Source organism: Monomorium pharaonis, chromosome 4, assembly GCF_013373865.1.
Source record: "Monomorium pharaonis isolate MP-MQ-018 chromosome 4, ASM1337386v2, whole genome shotgun sequence".
Taxonomy (NCBI): Eukaryota; Metazoa; Arthropoda; class Insecta; order Hymenoptera; family Formicidae; genus Monomorium; species Monomorium pharaonis.
The window spans coordinates 20,761,853-20,777,204 of NC_050470.1; the positions used below are offsets into that span (position 1 = coordinate 20,761,853).

The 15,352-nt window shown below is 30.1% G+C and overlaps 1 protein-coding gene across 6 annotated transcripts in view; it reads right to left on the reverse strand.

Annotated features, from left to right (window-relative positions):
- Window positions 1–10,593, reverse strand: part of LOC105832563 (tudor and KH domain-containing protein homolog) — a 40,236-nt gene extending 29,643 nt beyond the window's left edge. For 4 of the 6 annotated variants that reach the window (XR_004963061.1, XR_004963062.1, XM_036286158.1 and 1 more), the window contains exon 1: window positions 9,564–9,967. Coding sequence is in view for 2 of the 6 variants with exons in the window: in XM_036286158.1 (XP_036142051.1) it covers window positions 9,564–9,567 (4 nt within the window). In the remaining 4 variants the exon portion in view is untranslated. The other 2 variants (XM_012673651.3, XM_012673653.3) reach the window with 2 other exon arrangements.
- Window positions 10,594–15,352: the final 4,759 nt, after the last annotated feature.

Consider the following 15,352-nt stretch of genomic DNA (forward strand, 5'->3'; position numbering starts at 1 on the left):
TCGATAATGTAGAGTCATTCGTGTACATCATGAAGGGGTTATACCACTCAGCAAAGTTTTTTTTTCGTTTTTTTATTGGCTTAAATGATGCATAAACTGTCAAAAAATGATATTCTAGCATAATTATAAGTGGGACATTAAAAAAAAATTTTACAGCTTATTTTCCGAGGCGCCTCCGAGCGCTTTGAAATGTTTGAAAATGCCACTCCGTCACGCGCAGCATTTAGAGTGTGTAGTTAAGTCGGTATTTTTATATCGGTAGAAGTAAGTTATACTTTCTCAAATTAAGTGTTAATTAAATGCGAATGAAAGTTTAAACGCCGTCGTTTGGATAGTAGCGCCGAAATCGGTATCAAGCGGCAAAACTGTTATTAATATAGCAACTAACGTTGCTGCAATCACTTATAATGATGGTTTTCAAAGATTAATTGCTATAATGAGTACACTTGAACTAAAGATTAGCCACGAATTTTATAATTATTGTATGGAAATCGATGAACGTTCAAGCTACAAACCGCTCAGCATCAATAAACAGAAAAACGCGCGGAAGGACCTTACATCGCTTAGAAAGGAGGCTGAAGAGCAATATTTAGGCTTGGAAGAAATGTTTTACGGTCCTGGGATAGCAGAGTAAAGGTAAAAAAACCAGCAAGCCGATATTTTCAATTTTTCATATAGTAAACATGTTTTGAAACTTTAAACGCGATTATCTCAGAATCATGTTTTTCAAATTGGCGTGCAACATAACTCGAGCAATTTTTATCCGATTGACTTGAAATTTGAACTGTAGCTTCTTAGATAGATTATCTATCGAAGTAGCAACGATTTTTACGATCAATAAATAATTACATTTTTTATAAACAATTTAAAATCAATTTTTCATAAAAAAAAATTTTTTTTTTAATGCATGCCAAATTTGTAAAAATAAATATTTTTTAATAATCATTAATACTTTCAAAGAAAAACTAATATAAAATATAAAAAAAATTTTTGTATCCCTGTAGGTGCTGTCTGAACCAGAGATGGGTAGCAGCAAATACTTTTGTCTTCAAATTACACATTCAATTACATATTACTTTTATAATTTGTAATTGAAATCCATTTAATTATCCATTATTTTCAGCATTTGTAATTAAGTTCCATTTAATTACTCATTATTTTGAGCATTTGTAATGGATGTCCAAAGTAATTAAATTACACTATTGTAATGTAATTACATTTGTGTGATTTAATTACATTTGCGTGATTTAATTACATTTGTGTAATTTAATTATATTTGTGTAATTTAATTACATTTGTGTAATTTAATTACATCTATGTAATTTAATTACATTTTAATTTTTATTCGAATTGAGTTAACGACAAAGAGAACGTGAGAGTGTACATACTGTACATACTGCAAAAATAATATATTGTGTATCTAGCGGAGAAAGCGACATTTTTTAAACGATCGTGAAGTTTGCCTTCTGCTTGGGCGGCAATCATACGAGTCTGAAAGAAAAGCTTTCTCCTATGCATAAGATATTTTTCATAAGTTATGAACTTATGTTAACTCAATTCGAATAAAAATTAAAATGTAATTAAATTACACATACAGACGTAATTAAATTACACAAATGTAATTAAATTACACAAATGTAATTAAATTATACAAATGTAATTAAATTACACAAATGTAATTAAATTACACAAATGTATAAATAAATTACACAAATGTAATTACATTACAATAGTGTAATTTAATTACTTTGAACATCCATTACAAATGTTCAAACAAATTAGTAATTCAATGGTGTTTAATTACAAATGTTCAAAGTAATGTGTAATTAAATCACATTTAATTATTCATTGTTTTGAGCATTTGTAATTTGGTAATAGTCAATTACAAATTCGCCCATCTCTGGTCTGAACATTGCTACTCTGCACACCGTTTACCTCCTCGAAAAAAAAACGTCCTCAAGTAACCTACTGCCACGACGCCATTTTGTACTTTAAATCAAAATAAAAAATATTTTTGTATACCTTAAAACATAGATAATAAACCCTGTAAACTTTAGTTTGATTGCTTTATTAGTAGTAGAGAAAAAAATTCATTAAAAATGCCTTATTTTTTTAGCACGCCTGGGTAGTATAAACTCTCAAACACCGATACAGCATGCTAAGTTGGCAAATTCTTCGCCGTTTGCAATTTTTTTAACATAATTAATAAAATTGTTTTTTCATCCATCGTTATGTGTTTCAAAATATATTTTCATACAAACTCCAGCAAGCTGATATCCAGATATAAATGTAGATTGTCCAGACAATACGATTTCGTCAAAAATATGTAGCTGAAATCACAAACTTTGGGTCCAAGGAGCACGTACGCACTCCCACGTTAAAATTAAACCTGTCTAATATTACAAAGTATTGTTTACGTTTCTTACAATTTCTTCTCTCAACCACGCATGTTCCGTTCCGTAAAAAATTTCTCTATCCGTCCCATGTAGCAAAAACAGAACGAAATCTGGTTACAAAATATATTTCATTCTTACAATTCAGTATTTCAGAGTACTCACATCCATGTTATCGGCAATTGCACAAATTATGTATGTTATTGCTTCAGTCACATCAAAATAACGAAATATCGATGAATTAAGCATATTAACTTGCGACCGATGTGACATTCCGTTCCGTTTTTGCGACATGGGACTGGTAGAGCAAACTTTTACGGAACGGAACTGGAACGGACTGCTCAATTCTAGTGAGAAATCCGATCCGTCATTCCAATCCGTGTTTAATGGGACTGCACCCTAACAGTGTACGGGCGTAACGATTTTATACGAAAAAACAAACAAAATTTTTTAATTGTCGGCGTCTGACGTGGATCCGTAATAAAATGTGTTTTATATAAAAGTTGTGCACCTTGTACGTATAAATCAAGTCAGGTCCGGACACGAGTAAACATTAAGAAACAATATTATGCTTTCAGATTAAGCGTAGGCGTATCTTAATAAAAAAGATACGCATTGGTAAACATTTCGTGTCTCAAAAGAGCAATCTGAAAATTTTTTTTAATTTTTGGTGTGAAATTCAATTCATAAGCTGATATTAATACATAAACTTTAATTCTGGAAAAGAATTTCTAAATCTATAAAAGCAGGGTAATGAAAATGCAAATTAAAAAATAATGCATTACTTATTAATTTTTTAATAAATAATTATTTCTTTACTTATTAATTATTAAAAAAGTAATGAAAAAAATCGCATTACTCATTTCAAAAGTAATGCGTAATGAAAAAAATCGCATTACTTATTAAAAAAGTAATGCGTAATGAAAAAAAATTGCATTACTTATTAAAAAAGTAATGTGTAATGAAAAAAATCGCATTACTTATTAAAAAAGTAATGCGTAATGAAAAAAATCGCATTACTTATTTCAAAAGTAATACGTAATGAAAAAAATCGCATTACTTATTTTAAAAGTAATGCGTAATGAAAAAAATCGCATTATTTTAAAAGTAATGCGTAATAAAAAAAATCGCATTACTTATTAAGAAAGTAATGCGTAATTAAGGATCTTCACATTAGTTATTGAACAAATATTTTTTAATGAAACCGTAATGCATTACAAAAAGTAATGCATTATTTAGAACCCTGTATAAAAGAAATATACTCAAAATTTTGTGTATTAATTATTTTTGTTAATGACGTGCACAAATGACTCTACATTATCGACCTCGATCAAGTTTGACAAGCAGTTTAGCTTCTATTCCCCTTATAAATCAAACTTTTGCTTAAGGATTCTCATAGTAGTCTTTGCCCTTTAATTAAAAAAAGTACATGTAATTTGGATGATTTTTCGTAAAGTTGCATCACTTTGAAGATTGCCTAAAAATCGGTCAAAATTTTTGTCTCGTTTTTTTTTACGCCAGTGTATATAAAATATTACATAATAAATCATAGTTAATTTTTAACTTAACGGCCATATTAAATTCGCCATTTTAATTTTAATTTTTACTTTAGATTTGCAATTAATCTTAAAAACCTTCATACTAAAGTTTAATAAAATATAATATGTTCAGTATCAAAATTTGTGCAACAAAAGGTTAAGTATCTAATACAATTATTTTATTGATTTAAAAGTTATTTAGTTATTTTGTTTGTTCTTTGATCTTATGTAAAACTGCATTTAGTAGTATTTATTTGCAAGTTATAAAAAAAATAATTAAAAATTTTTTTTATTAAAAAAATTTTTTAGGTAAAAAAAAATTTTAAATTATAAAAAATATTTTAAGCAAATCTGAAACGTCTAACTTTTACATCTCGAATTCTAAATCTCCAAATTCGTTAACTCCTTGATGTCACCTAGATATGTGGACAACATGAAATTTTAGGAAAATAAAGTAGCAATGGCAAGGAAAATTTTAAATCGCATTAGATTTAAAAAAGTGTCCGACCTGACGAAAATGGGGTGGCTCACATAAAATGCTCCTATATATACTGATTTATTTATATACATTAATAAAACTAATAAATATTCGCAAAAATTTATTTAGAATTAATTTCTCGCATAAAAGTTGTTTATCTAAAATTGTAACAAAATATTTACGCTGCATAAGTCATTATAAATCAATTCATTGTTTTCTTTGTAGTTGGCTCTAAAACCAAAATTCAGGTATTTACAACTAACATTTTTGTTGTTAATTTTAAAAAATAAAATAATAAAAAATAAAGAGAGTAAAAGAAAATAATAAACTTGTAATATAATACTTAAATTTCTATAACTTTTAGATAATAATATACAACTAAAACGTTCTTAAATACCAGCTATCTAGTTTTCAAAATTGAAAAATTTGCAGTTTTTAAATTTAATTCTCTTTTTTTCCTAAACAACAATAAAAGATTGCTCGAAATGGCTCGCGAGCAGATACGAATAAAATCTATACCAAAAATACTTCTAATTCGCGAATATTTCTAATTCATTTCTGAGCACATCTTTATCCAAACTCTTCAAAGAAAGATATACTAGGATTGTTCAAAAAGTAATGCCCCACATTTTTCTACTAAAAATTTATTCAACATAAATAAAATTCATTATATTTACAAGCTATTCAAAGTGGGCATTAACACAGAATATTTTGTATATTTTGTTCCAGACACTAAATAGAGAAAAATATTTATGACAAAATTAAACTATAGTTTCGGAAACTATTTCTCTAATATAGATTTGATCGTTATTCACTACATTCCCATATATTTTGGACATTCTCCTTTTGTAAATACTCAAATTTTTGGCCTTGGAATCAGCTGCAAAGAAAAAACGAATAAAAATTTTAAATTATAACAGGATATGCAATAAAAACTTTAATTTGGGCAGTTTTATATAAATAATGTTTAAATAAGTAAATGAATCCAAATTAACCTTATCATAAATAATTTTATTTATTAGAGTTGCGTTAATATATGTAAAAAAAATTAGTATAATTTGTAATGTTATTTTCTTGTCAAATTTGCAAACGCAATTTTACAAGAGCAGAGAGTTAAGAGAGTCAAGAGAAAATAAAAACGTGTGTGTGTGTGTGTGTATGTTTATAATTTTTAACTGATAAGAGAATTACATTTAAATTTTACAGATAATTTAAACATAATAATAGAATAATTAATAAAATTAAAAAAATTTTAATATTTTGAGATTTGATACATTCAATTATCATTATTTCTCTTCAAAGTATACATAGGCTGCGTTTGGGGAATGCACTATTTGCATAATTGTCATCTAACACTGTTCGAACAAGTGGTTTTTGGTGCTATGAAAGCGATAATGATGTCACGGCCGAAGTAACATGATGTCATTATTGACGCTATTTTGCGCTATCTTTTCCAAGGTAGAACAGCAGATGCTAACAACGCTAATTAGTACTCTTTGATGCATCTTTTCAAATGATTTAAACAATTATTATATCAGAGTCAAAGATTATATTTGAATAAAAAAAACTTAATAAACCAAGAAACAAATAAAGAAAATGTACTAAGAAAATGTAAAACAGATCAAAATTTATCTTTATATTAAGAGGATGCTAAACTGCCCATCAAACTTGATTGAGGTCGATAATGCAGAGTCATTATTTATCCTTGTTCATGAAAAAATTTGCTTTAAAATACAAGTTATATAGCTTATACTTACAAATAAATGGTGTCTCGCAGTTTGGAATAGAAGGAATAAGACTATATATGTCAAATTACGTTTACAAGCCGTAAAAAAACATATTTATGTGATCAAAAATTTTATTCATTTAAGCGCTTCTATTTTTAAAATATCTTTTTTGTACGGCTTGTAATCGTAATTTGACGATTATAATCTTATTCCTCAATCTATTCCGAACCCGGGAACACCATTCATTTGTACGTATAAGCTACATAACTTGTATTTTGAAGCAAATATTTTTATGAACAAATAAACTTTAAAAAATTTTTTGCATTTTTGTTCTTTATCTAATCGTCCCCGGGTTCATTTGTGTACGTACTTTAAAAGTGTAAAAGAATTATCAATTCTGTAAATTCAATTCGAAATTAAGTGATAAATACAGAATGTCGGTAAAACACACGGCTTTAGCATCCTCTTAAGGGGATCCTGGAGTGCCTTTGAAATTTGATCGAGGTCGATAATGTAGAGTCATTCGTGCACATCATTAATGAGATTTTATACGTATTTCTTGTATAGATTTAGAAATCCTTTTCCAGAATTAAAGTACACATATTAATATTAATCTATGAATTGAATTTTATATTGAGAACGAAAAAAATTTTTCTCATATTGCTTTACTTATCGACTTTTTACGTGTACATAACCTAAATTTTCGTTTTTTTATTTTCTAATTTGCGAAATGCGAATCTTTTTCTAGGATTCTAATCTTATTTTTAATTGCACGATATTATGAGTTTTTTCTAGGGAGCGACGTGATTATTTTATACATATAAACTGTAGATTTTTCGTATAAAGCAAATATTATCGTTAGGTGATTAATAAATAACAATTTTTTTTTATTTATCAGAACAAATCGTACGTCGCCCCCTTCATTTTTGTGCGTACTTTAATCCTGTAAAAGAATTTTGCATTCTGTTATTCCAATTCGAAAATCCAAGTTCCCAAAAAAATGTCGGTAACTCTGTCACTCCCGAATCCCCTTAATCGACGCAAATTATATAATAAGTAACTTCTTACTATAAACAATTCAAAATTTCTATTGTGTACCCGGCCATGTATATCCATGATATACTCAACTTTGAAGATAAATAAAAAACAAATAATTTATTATTATTTAAGATGTAACTTAATTTGTTTATTTCTTTATTTAAGCCACTTCTTCATTTTTAATTTTGTAGTTATGAAATTTTCCTTTTACGTCAACCATTCTAGGACAGTCTGTTTCACTTTGTCATCAGTGCTGAAATGGTGACCTTTGAGGAACTCCTTCAAGAATCCAAACAAGTGGCAATCACTCGAAAAGAAGTTCCTTGGAAGTCACCATTTCAGCACTGATAACAAAGTGAAGCAGGCTGTCCTAGATGGTTCAGACAAAGCTTTCTAATGCCAAAGCTTTCCAGGCATTAGTTAAACACGGGAAATTGTATAAATGTAGCAAGAAAATATGTCGAAAAATAAATGCAGTTTCCACTCCTTGATATTTGTTCTTTTATTTTATAAACTCAAAAGTCCCGGTTTGACTTGAATAATTTTTGTATTTTAATAAAAAACACGAAATAAACTATAAATAAAATAGACGTTTCGGTCTGCTATCAGATCATTTTCAATATTTGAGAGAATGATTATAATAAATACACATTTGTGATTAGAATACAAAAATTAAAAAATTAAACACAAGTTACAATATAATACAAAAAATAAAATCATGTAAAAAGTGAGAGTTTGCCATAAAGCAGTTAGACGTTATTATACATAAAGGTCAATTTTTTATAAGTGTTTGATTTGTAAAATATTTTAAAGTACCAAATTATATTATGCAGATTTCATTTCTAATAATTTCTACCAAATAAACTTTTTTATATGCTTTAATACAAATCATGAAGAAATAGGTAATCTATTGTACATATGCATTTGCAGCATGTTATTAGCGATAATATATCATGAGAAGGAAGAAAAAAATTGATTAGATTGAAATAATTGCAACAGTTCATAGTTTAGATGAATTCTTATTACAGATTACACTCTTCATATAAATTTGACAGGGAGCATACCAAAATCTTAGGTAATAAATCTATTATACCTTTCTATTATAAACATCTCATCTCTGAAATGTTGCATATAAAAGACAGAAAAAAAATTAAATAAAGTGACATAGATTTGCTACTAGATATATATCTACAAATTTTTATTATATAAATAATTGAGCATACTCTTTCTGTCTCAAGGCCTTAATCCCTACTCCTTTTCTTCCCTTTCCCCTTATAAGTTTATATTTGCTGCTTTCCATTTACATCAAAACTCAGATAATTCTCACTTGTAATGTCATAACTCAGTTAAATGCATGTTCCTTTTGCATTCTCACAAGTGAGATTCAACTGAGTTTTTTGCTACAATCTGAGCAATTTCAAGACCATGTGCTTTACTGAGTCTTGCATACTCACTTTAGAAGTAAGCTTAATAATAACATCGAGGGTGGTCCTCCTACGATGCCCACTTTGGCACTCAGACCGAGTCCATTGTGCCTCATTGGAAGTAAGGTTATATATTGAGATAATTTTGTCATTAAAATAAACGTGATCACTTGCATGTTTCTTTAAATCACTGAGTAATGACGTCACTATACGAGTATAAAATACTCACATTACTGAGTGACTCAGTCTCACTTTGATAAATGGAAAGCAGCAATTATTTAATTAGAATTGTCTGTATAATATCACTCTAATCTAGCTTAATATATCTCTAATCTAATAAACTGTTATAGTTACTTATTATTTTAATCAAGTTTTCTCTTTCTTCTAGCTCATGATATACTACTTCAAACATGTATGTACACTATATTAGCTACTTCACAATTTGTAATAAAAACATAAAAATTTTATTTATTAGAGATAACATCTGCAAAATACAATATGACACTTAAAAATATTTTATAAATCAGATTATAAAAAATTGATCCTTGCGTGCAATAATACCAAATTGTCTATTGTTTCTAAGTTTTTTATTAAAATACATAAATTACACTGTGTGTCTCATATTAATTTTTCGCTTCATTATTTCTTTGTTTTATAAATTTTTTCTAACACTTTAAATGAAAATTCGGTAATTGTTCAGTTTAGGGAGCCTGTTCTTAAAAATCGATAAAATTATACTCATTCAACGCGTTTTTGCATGAAATGAAAGAATCTGGCAGAAAAAAGCGTCGCTCTGCCTCAATAAGCGAAATATTAATCGTTAAAGTTTTTTTTGTGAGTTTAAAGTGTCACATCCGTTAATGAATATCTGACACTTATAACTGTCATGCAGGTACTCCTGTATTTTAAATTGGGTGTGTTCTGTGAGATCGTTCTAGATAATTCTGCCGGTTTTCACTACAAACTCATATATAACTTTTAAGGTGCTTAATTCCTCCTTTCTCAGTCAGCTCCACACGTTATTCGGTGTGCTCGCTCCAACACTGTTAAGACGTTCAGTAAGATTCATATCCATTCACAATCGTTAAAGTTTTTTTTTGTTTTGGAGGTTTAATGTGTCTGATCTGCTACAGATATATGACACGTATGACTCTTATCTCAAACTCTTTCACTGGTTTTACTACACTGACTGTTATGTAGATATGTGTATGTTATGTGTCGTATATATGTAGATGGGTCAGTACGAATGAGTGTATGTTTATGTGTATGTGTTTGTCCGCATTGTAATGAGCTCGGGTCCGCGTAGGTTTGCTATGCCCAAATGACAGTGCGGTACGGTCACCCCTGCGCGAAATCGTTAAAGTTGACTACTCACCAGGTTAGAATACCTGTCGTTTTGCGTGGAAAGTCGCAAACCCATGTGCACCCATGTGCTACAGGGAAATAGAGAATGCTTTGCACGCACGCGCGCGCGCGCACACGCACACACACACACCGGACGGGGGGGTGCAAGGGGAGCCTTCGGCCCCCCTCCCGCACTCACCCCGGCCAAGTCGCTAACCCATGTAGACTTTGCTTGCAATGTATAGGTTGCTCCATGATATGACAGGTATTCTAACCTGGGTGAGTAGTCCTTTAACGATTAATATTTCGCTAAATGAGGCAGAGCGACGCTTTTTTCTGCCAGATTCATTCATTTCGTGCAAAAACCCGTCGAATGCGCATAATTTTATCGATTTTAAAGAACAGGCCCTCTAACTGAACAATTACCCAATGATTATTTATGTAACGTTTAATTTACATGTCTATTTTCTTCTTCTTCAGAGGCCCGAATGGATTTCTGCCCCTCCCGGGACGAAGTACCACGCTTTAATTAATCACTAAATCCGCTGAAATTGGGCTGTTGCGGATTTAACTTCGTAGGTTATATGTCTATTTTTTACAGGCCTGTGCTCGCGGTTTAGGAGTGGGGGTATAGGCATACATGGGTGCGTTCAGATTCCTCACCCGAATGTCCTCAGATGTAAAGACCTATAGGCTTAGTTTACATCGTCAAAACCTTAGTACGCGTATTAAGTTTGGTGCGCACCAAAGCCTTAGTACGGGCGCGTTTACATCGAATGTACTAAGCATGTACTGTGAAAAATATAATACAAATTTAATTCATGTTGATGTCTCCTACTAAGACATTTTTACACCGGTTTTTAGATTTTAGCACTAAGGTTATGCTCAATTGCTAAATTCTCTCTAAAATGCGTTTTATGCGTTTACATCGACATTTGTATCACTTGGTACGCGTATCAGTTTAGTACGATACTCCTACTTGATACACTCGTACCAAATTGATCCGGCAGCGTTTACATCGTGCGTACTAAATATTTAGTACGAATTTGATACGAATATGGTACCTGATACGCGTATCAAATGCACGATGTAAACTAAGCCATAGACCTAGGCCGGTATTCATAGTCGGATCTTATATTTAAGATCATCTTAAGTACTGTCTTAAGATGCCATCAACCAATCACAGACCGGTATTCATAGTCAAATCTTATTTCAAGATCGTCTTAAGCAATGTCTTAAGATGCTAATACGACTCTGTGATTGGCTGATGGCATCTTAAGACAGTACTTAAGATGATCTTAAATATAAGATCCGACTATGAATACCGGCCACAGAGCCGTATTAGCATCTTAAGACATTGCTTGAGACGATCTTGAAATAAGATTTGACTATGAATACCGGCCCTAGTTTACACCGAGCACTTGGTACGCGTATCAAATAGTAAATAACTAGTGAATGTGTTTAATCATTGGCTGATCAGCTTAAATTCACTACTTGATACGCGTACCAAGTGCTCGGTGTAAACTAGTAAATAATCAAAGATGCGCCAATAGCCCCCCACCATGACTGCTATCCACCATCTTGTACCCATACGGAGACTCGATGGGGGCTGGGGCTGGGGGCTGGTAAAGGATGCGTTCGGAGAGACACTATTAGCGCTATCAACATCAGTTTATCCTTTTTCTACTTTTAATGAGTAATGAAGATGGACTGATGCTGGTAGCGCTAATGGCGTCTCCCCGAACGCACCCAAAGATCTATAATCAAAGGGTACGTTCGGGGAGACACTATTACCGCTACAAACGCTAACGCTATCTGAACTGTTCGTGGAGCCAATAGCGCGATAGTGATAGCGAGTTCCATGAACAGGGGCTCGATTCTTGAATTCATTCGCAAGAGAAACGTATTCGCAAATTCTGTTCTTACAGAAAAGTTAGAAATTTATTGGATATCGTATGGCTTTTAACCAATAAACTTACAACTTTCTGTTAGAGCGAGTATTTGCGTATACGTTTCTCTTGCGAATGACTTCAAGAATCGGGCCCCAGCTATAGCATAGCAAACGCAGTTGCGCAGTTGGTTAGCCACTGCCAGCAATATTAACAAAATGTTTATATATATATATATATTAATAATTATTTATGTTAACTATGTTACTTATATTTATTATAATTTATTTCTAAATATATATAATATATATATAATACTTATTTATTTATATTTATTTTATATTAAATATTTTAATAATAATAAAATGATTATTAAACAATTAAATTTTTCAATGGAAATTGAAATTATTGAAGTTCACAAAATAAAAATTATTAAAGTTATTTACGATCTTATTAAATAAAGTTTTTAATTTTTAAATAAATTAAATAATAATTAATAAGTCCTATATATTACTCTTTCCCAGGTAGCAAGCCCACGTCATTTTGACGTCCCAAAATGGTCATATCTGGTCATATGTCGTCAAAATGACCATTTTTTTACATGACCTAAAATTGACGTCATGATGACGTCATATCGAAGTCATATTTCAGTCATGATCTGACGATTATTTTCCCAGACAGCACGCATCCAAAATCGAAACATAAAGACGTCATTAAGACGTATTTTAGACACGGTCTAAAGCGGTGTCTATACAATGAGATTTAAGGCGTAAGGCATAAGCATATTATATAAGCATATTATATTCAACTTTAAGAGAACTTTTTTAAGAAAACATTTAGATATCTTAGAAATGATGTCAAAATGACCAAATTAACCATTTGAACGCTTCAAAGTATTAGTGCTAAATAGATCGCAATTTCCATCAAATTATTAAGGTTATGGAAAAAGTTAAATTTAACAATGAAATTAATAAGTAAATAAGTTAATGCTATTTATTTTTAATATGTTTTGCAAAATTTAATTGCTTTTATAAAAAATAATATAATTGCGTCAGTTTATCACATGCAGGGCCCCTATTCTTGAATTCATTCGCAAGAAAACGTATGCGCAAATACCCGCTCTAACAGAAAAGTTGCAAGTTTATTGGTTGAAAGCCATACGATAGCCAATAAATTTTTAACTTTTCTGTAAGAACAGAATTTGCGAATACGTTTCTCTTGCGAATGAATTCAAGAATAGGGGCCCAGGTATATGTAAACAATAACAAGTACCCATATCGATGATTCAAACTGGCGTAGCAGATAGAGTACAAGGTTCGTCATCCTAAGGTCCCAGGTTCAAAATCTACCAGCGGAAAGTAAGAATAAAATAAAATAATATAATTTAAATTTAATTAATTAATAAAAATTTGCCCCAATTTAGTATGTATTGTTGATAAAAATAATTAAAAAAAAAATGAAATTTTAATTTTATTTTTTTATCTTTAGTTGCAGTTTATTAAAGATATCCGATTTAAGAAATTTTTTAGATATTAATTTTATGATATCTTTCTGTTCTCAAAAAATGACGCATTGGTTAACATTCTGACATTATATGTTATCTTTTAGAAGTCTCTTTATGTTATCATTTTCAGAAACAGGATATCTTTCAGAGATCTTTTTGACAACATATTGTTCACGTCATTCCATGACGTCAAAATACGGTACATTTCATGACGTCAGGAATTTATGACATTCGACCGTCATTTTAACGTCATAAAGGCGTCATTTCGTGACGTCAAGAATAGTCAGTAAATGACCATTTTGGGACGTCAAAATGACGTGAGCTTGCTACCTGGGTTAATTAAAATTATTTTATATGTAATAAAATAGAATAATTTAAACAATTTCCTATAAATTTTTATTTTGTTCTATTTTTCTATCTCAATTCAAAATCAAATTAATTAATTAATTTATATTTATTTTACATAATATTATATGTTTGAAGCTTTATGCTTAATATAATTTTTTAATGTAAATTTATGTTCTTTTGCACTATGTCGTATCCCAGGCAACCAGCTGACGTCGAAATGACGTGAATATAACGTCAGTTTTTGACCCGTTCGACGTCAGTTTTTGACCCGTTCGACGTCAGTTTATGACGTCAAATTGACGTAATGACGACGTGAGTTTGTCTCGTCAAAAATGACGTCAGGTTAATGATGTTTACTTACGTCATTTTTATGACTATCCCAGGTAGTAAAAATCGCCGTTATTTTGACATTTTAGAAAATATTCGAGCACACGTCCTATATATGCAGTATACTTGCATTGTGAAAATATCGAAATAACATAATTATAATGTAAAAAAAAAATTTACGTTGTTTCCCAACAAGCATCGTTATACTGGGGGATTGCCTAACTTCCGCGGTCACCCATCCAACTCTGAACCGCCGTCGACGTTGCTTGACTTCGAACATCGTACGCAACCTAGCACTTCGTGATGATCCATGAACACTTGATGCTCATGAATACATATTTGTTATAGATCAGTTATCAGTTCAATAGTTGTTAGAAACATGAAACTTGTAGTAACTTGACGTCTGAAAATGTACGAAATATTTACGCATAATACATAAATATACACAATTTTTTAACAAAACCGTGTTCTATACCCGTGTAATAACCCCTGATGGAAATATTTTATTGAAAATCTTTTTCAATTGACCCATTTCATTGAAATTTATTAAATTCATTAAAATTTATTAAAACTCATGTATAAAATTCATTAAAATTCATTAAAACTCATTTAATTCATTAAAATTTTATAAAATTCATTAAATTTACTTTAGTGTTATTTAACAAAAAAATAAATTATATAAATTTTAATGAATGTTAAATAAACCTTAATAAATTTTAATTAATTTTAATTAAATTTAACGAATCTTACTGAATTTTAGTGAAAAGGGGTCAATTGAAAGAAATTTTCAGTAAAAATTTTAGTAATATAATATTTTCATCAGGGACGTCATTTAAATAACGTCATTATGACGTCTTATTTACTTTTTCCAACTGACGTCACTCCAAAGACCAATAGTTACGTCATATATAACGTATACTTATGACGTATATACTGACGTGATTGTTATGACGTTTAAAATAACGTCAGTTTTAGGTCATAGTCACCAATTAGTGACAAAAATCACGTAAATTTACGTCATTTCGACGTCAGCTGGTTGCCTGGGATACTGTCGCTCTTGAATTGCATTAATTATTTAAACTAAAATTTTTAAATAATATATGATTACGTTATCAATTTAATTGATAATAATGATACTTAAGTCGTTTACATATTTGCAATTGGTACAGAAAAGGATTGCATTTTAAGACAAACAGTACATGCAGTGTAATGAATCAAAATAGTATATATTATTATATACATATTTTGATGAAAAATAATATTAAACTCAAAGATCCAGTCTTGATCACCTTGATAGAAATATATTAATGAAATATTTCACAGAAACTTTTTTATTTGATCC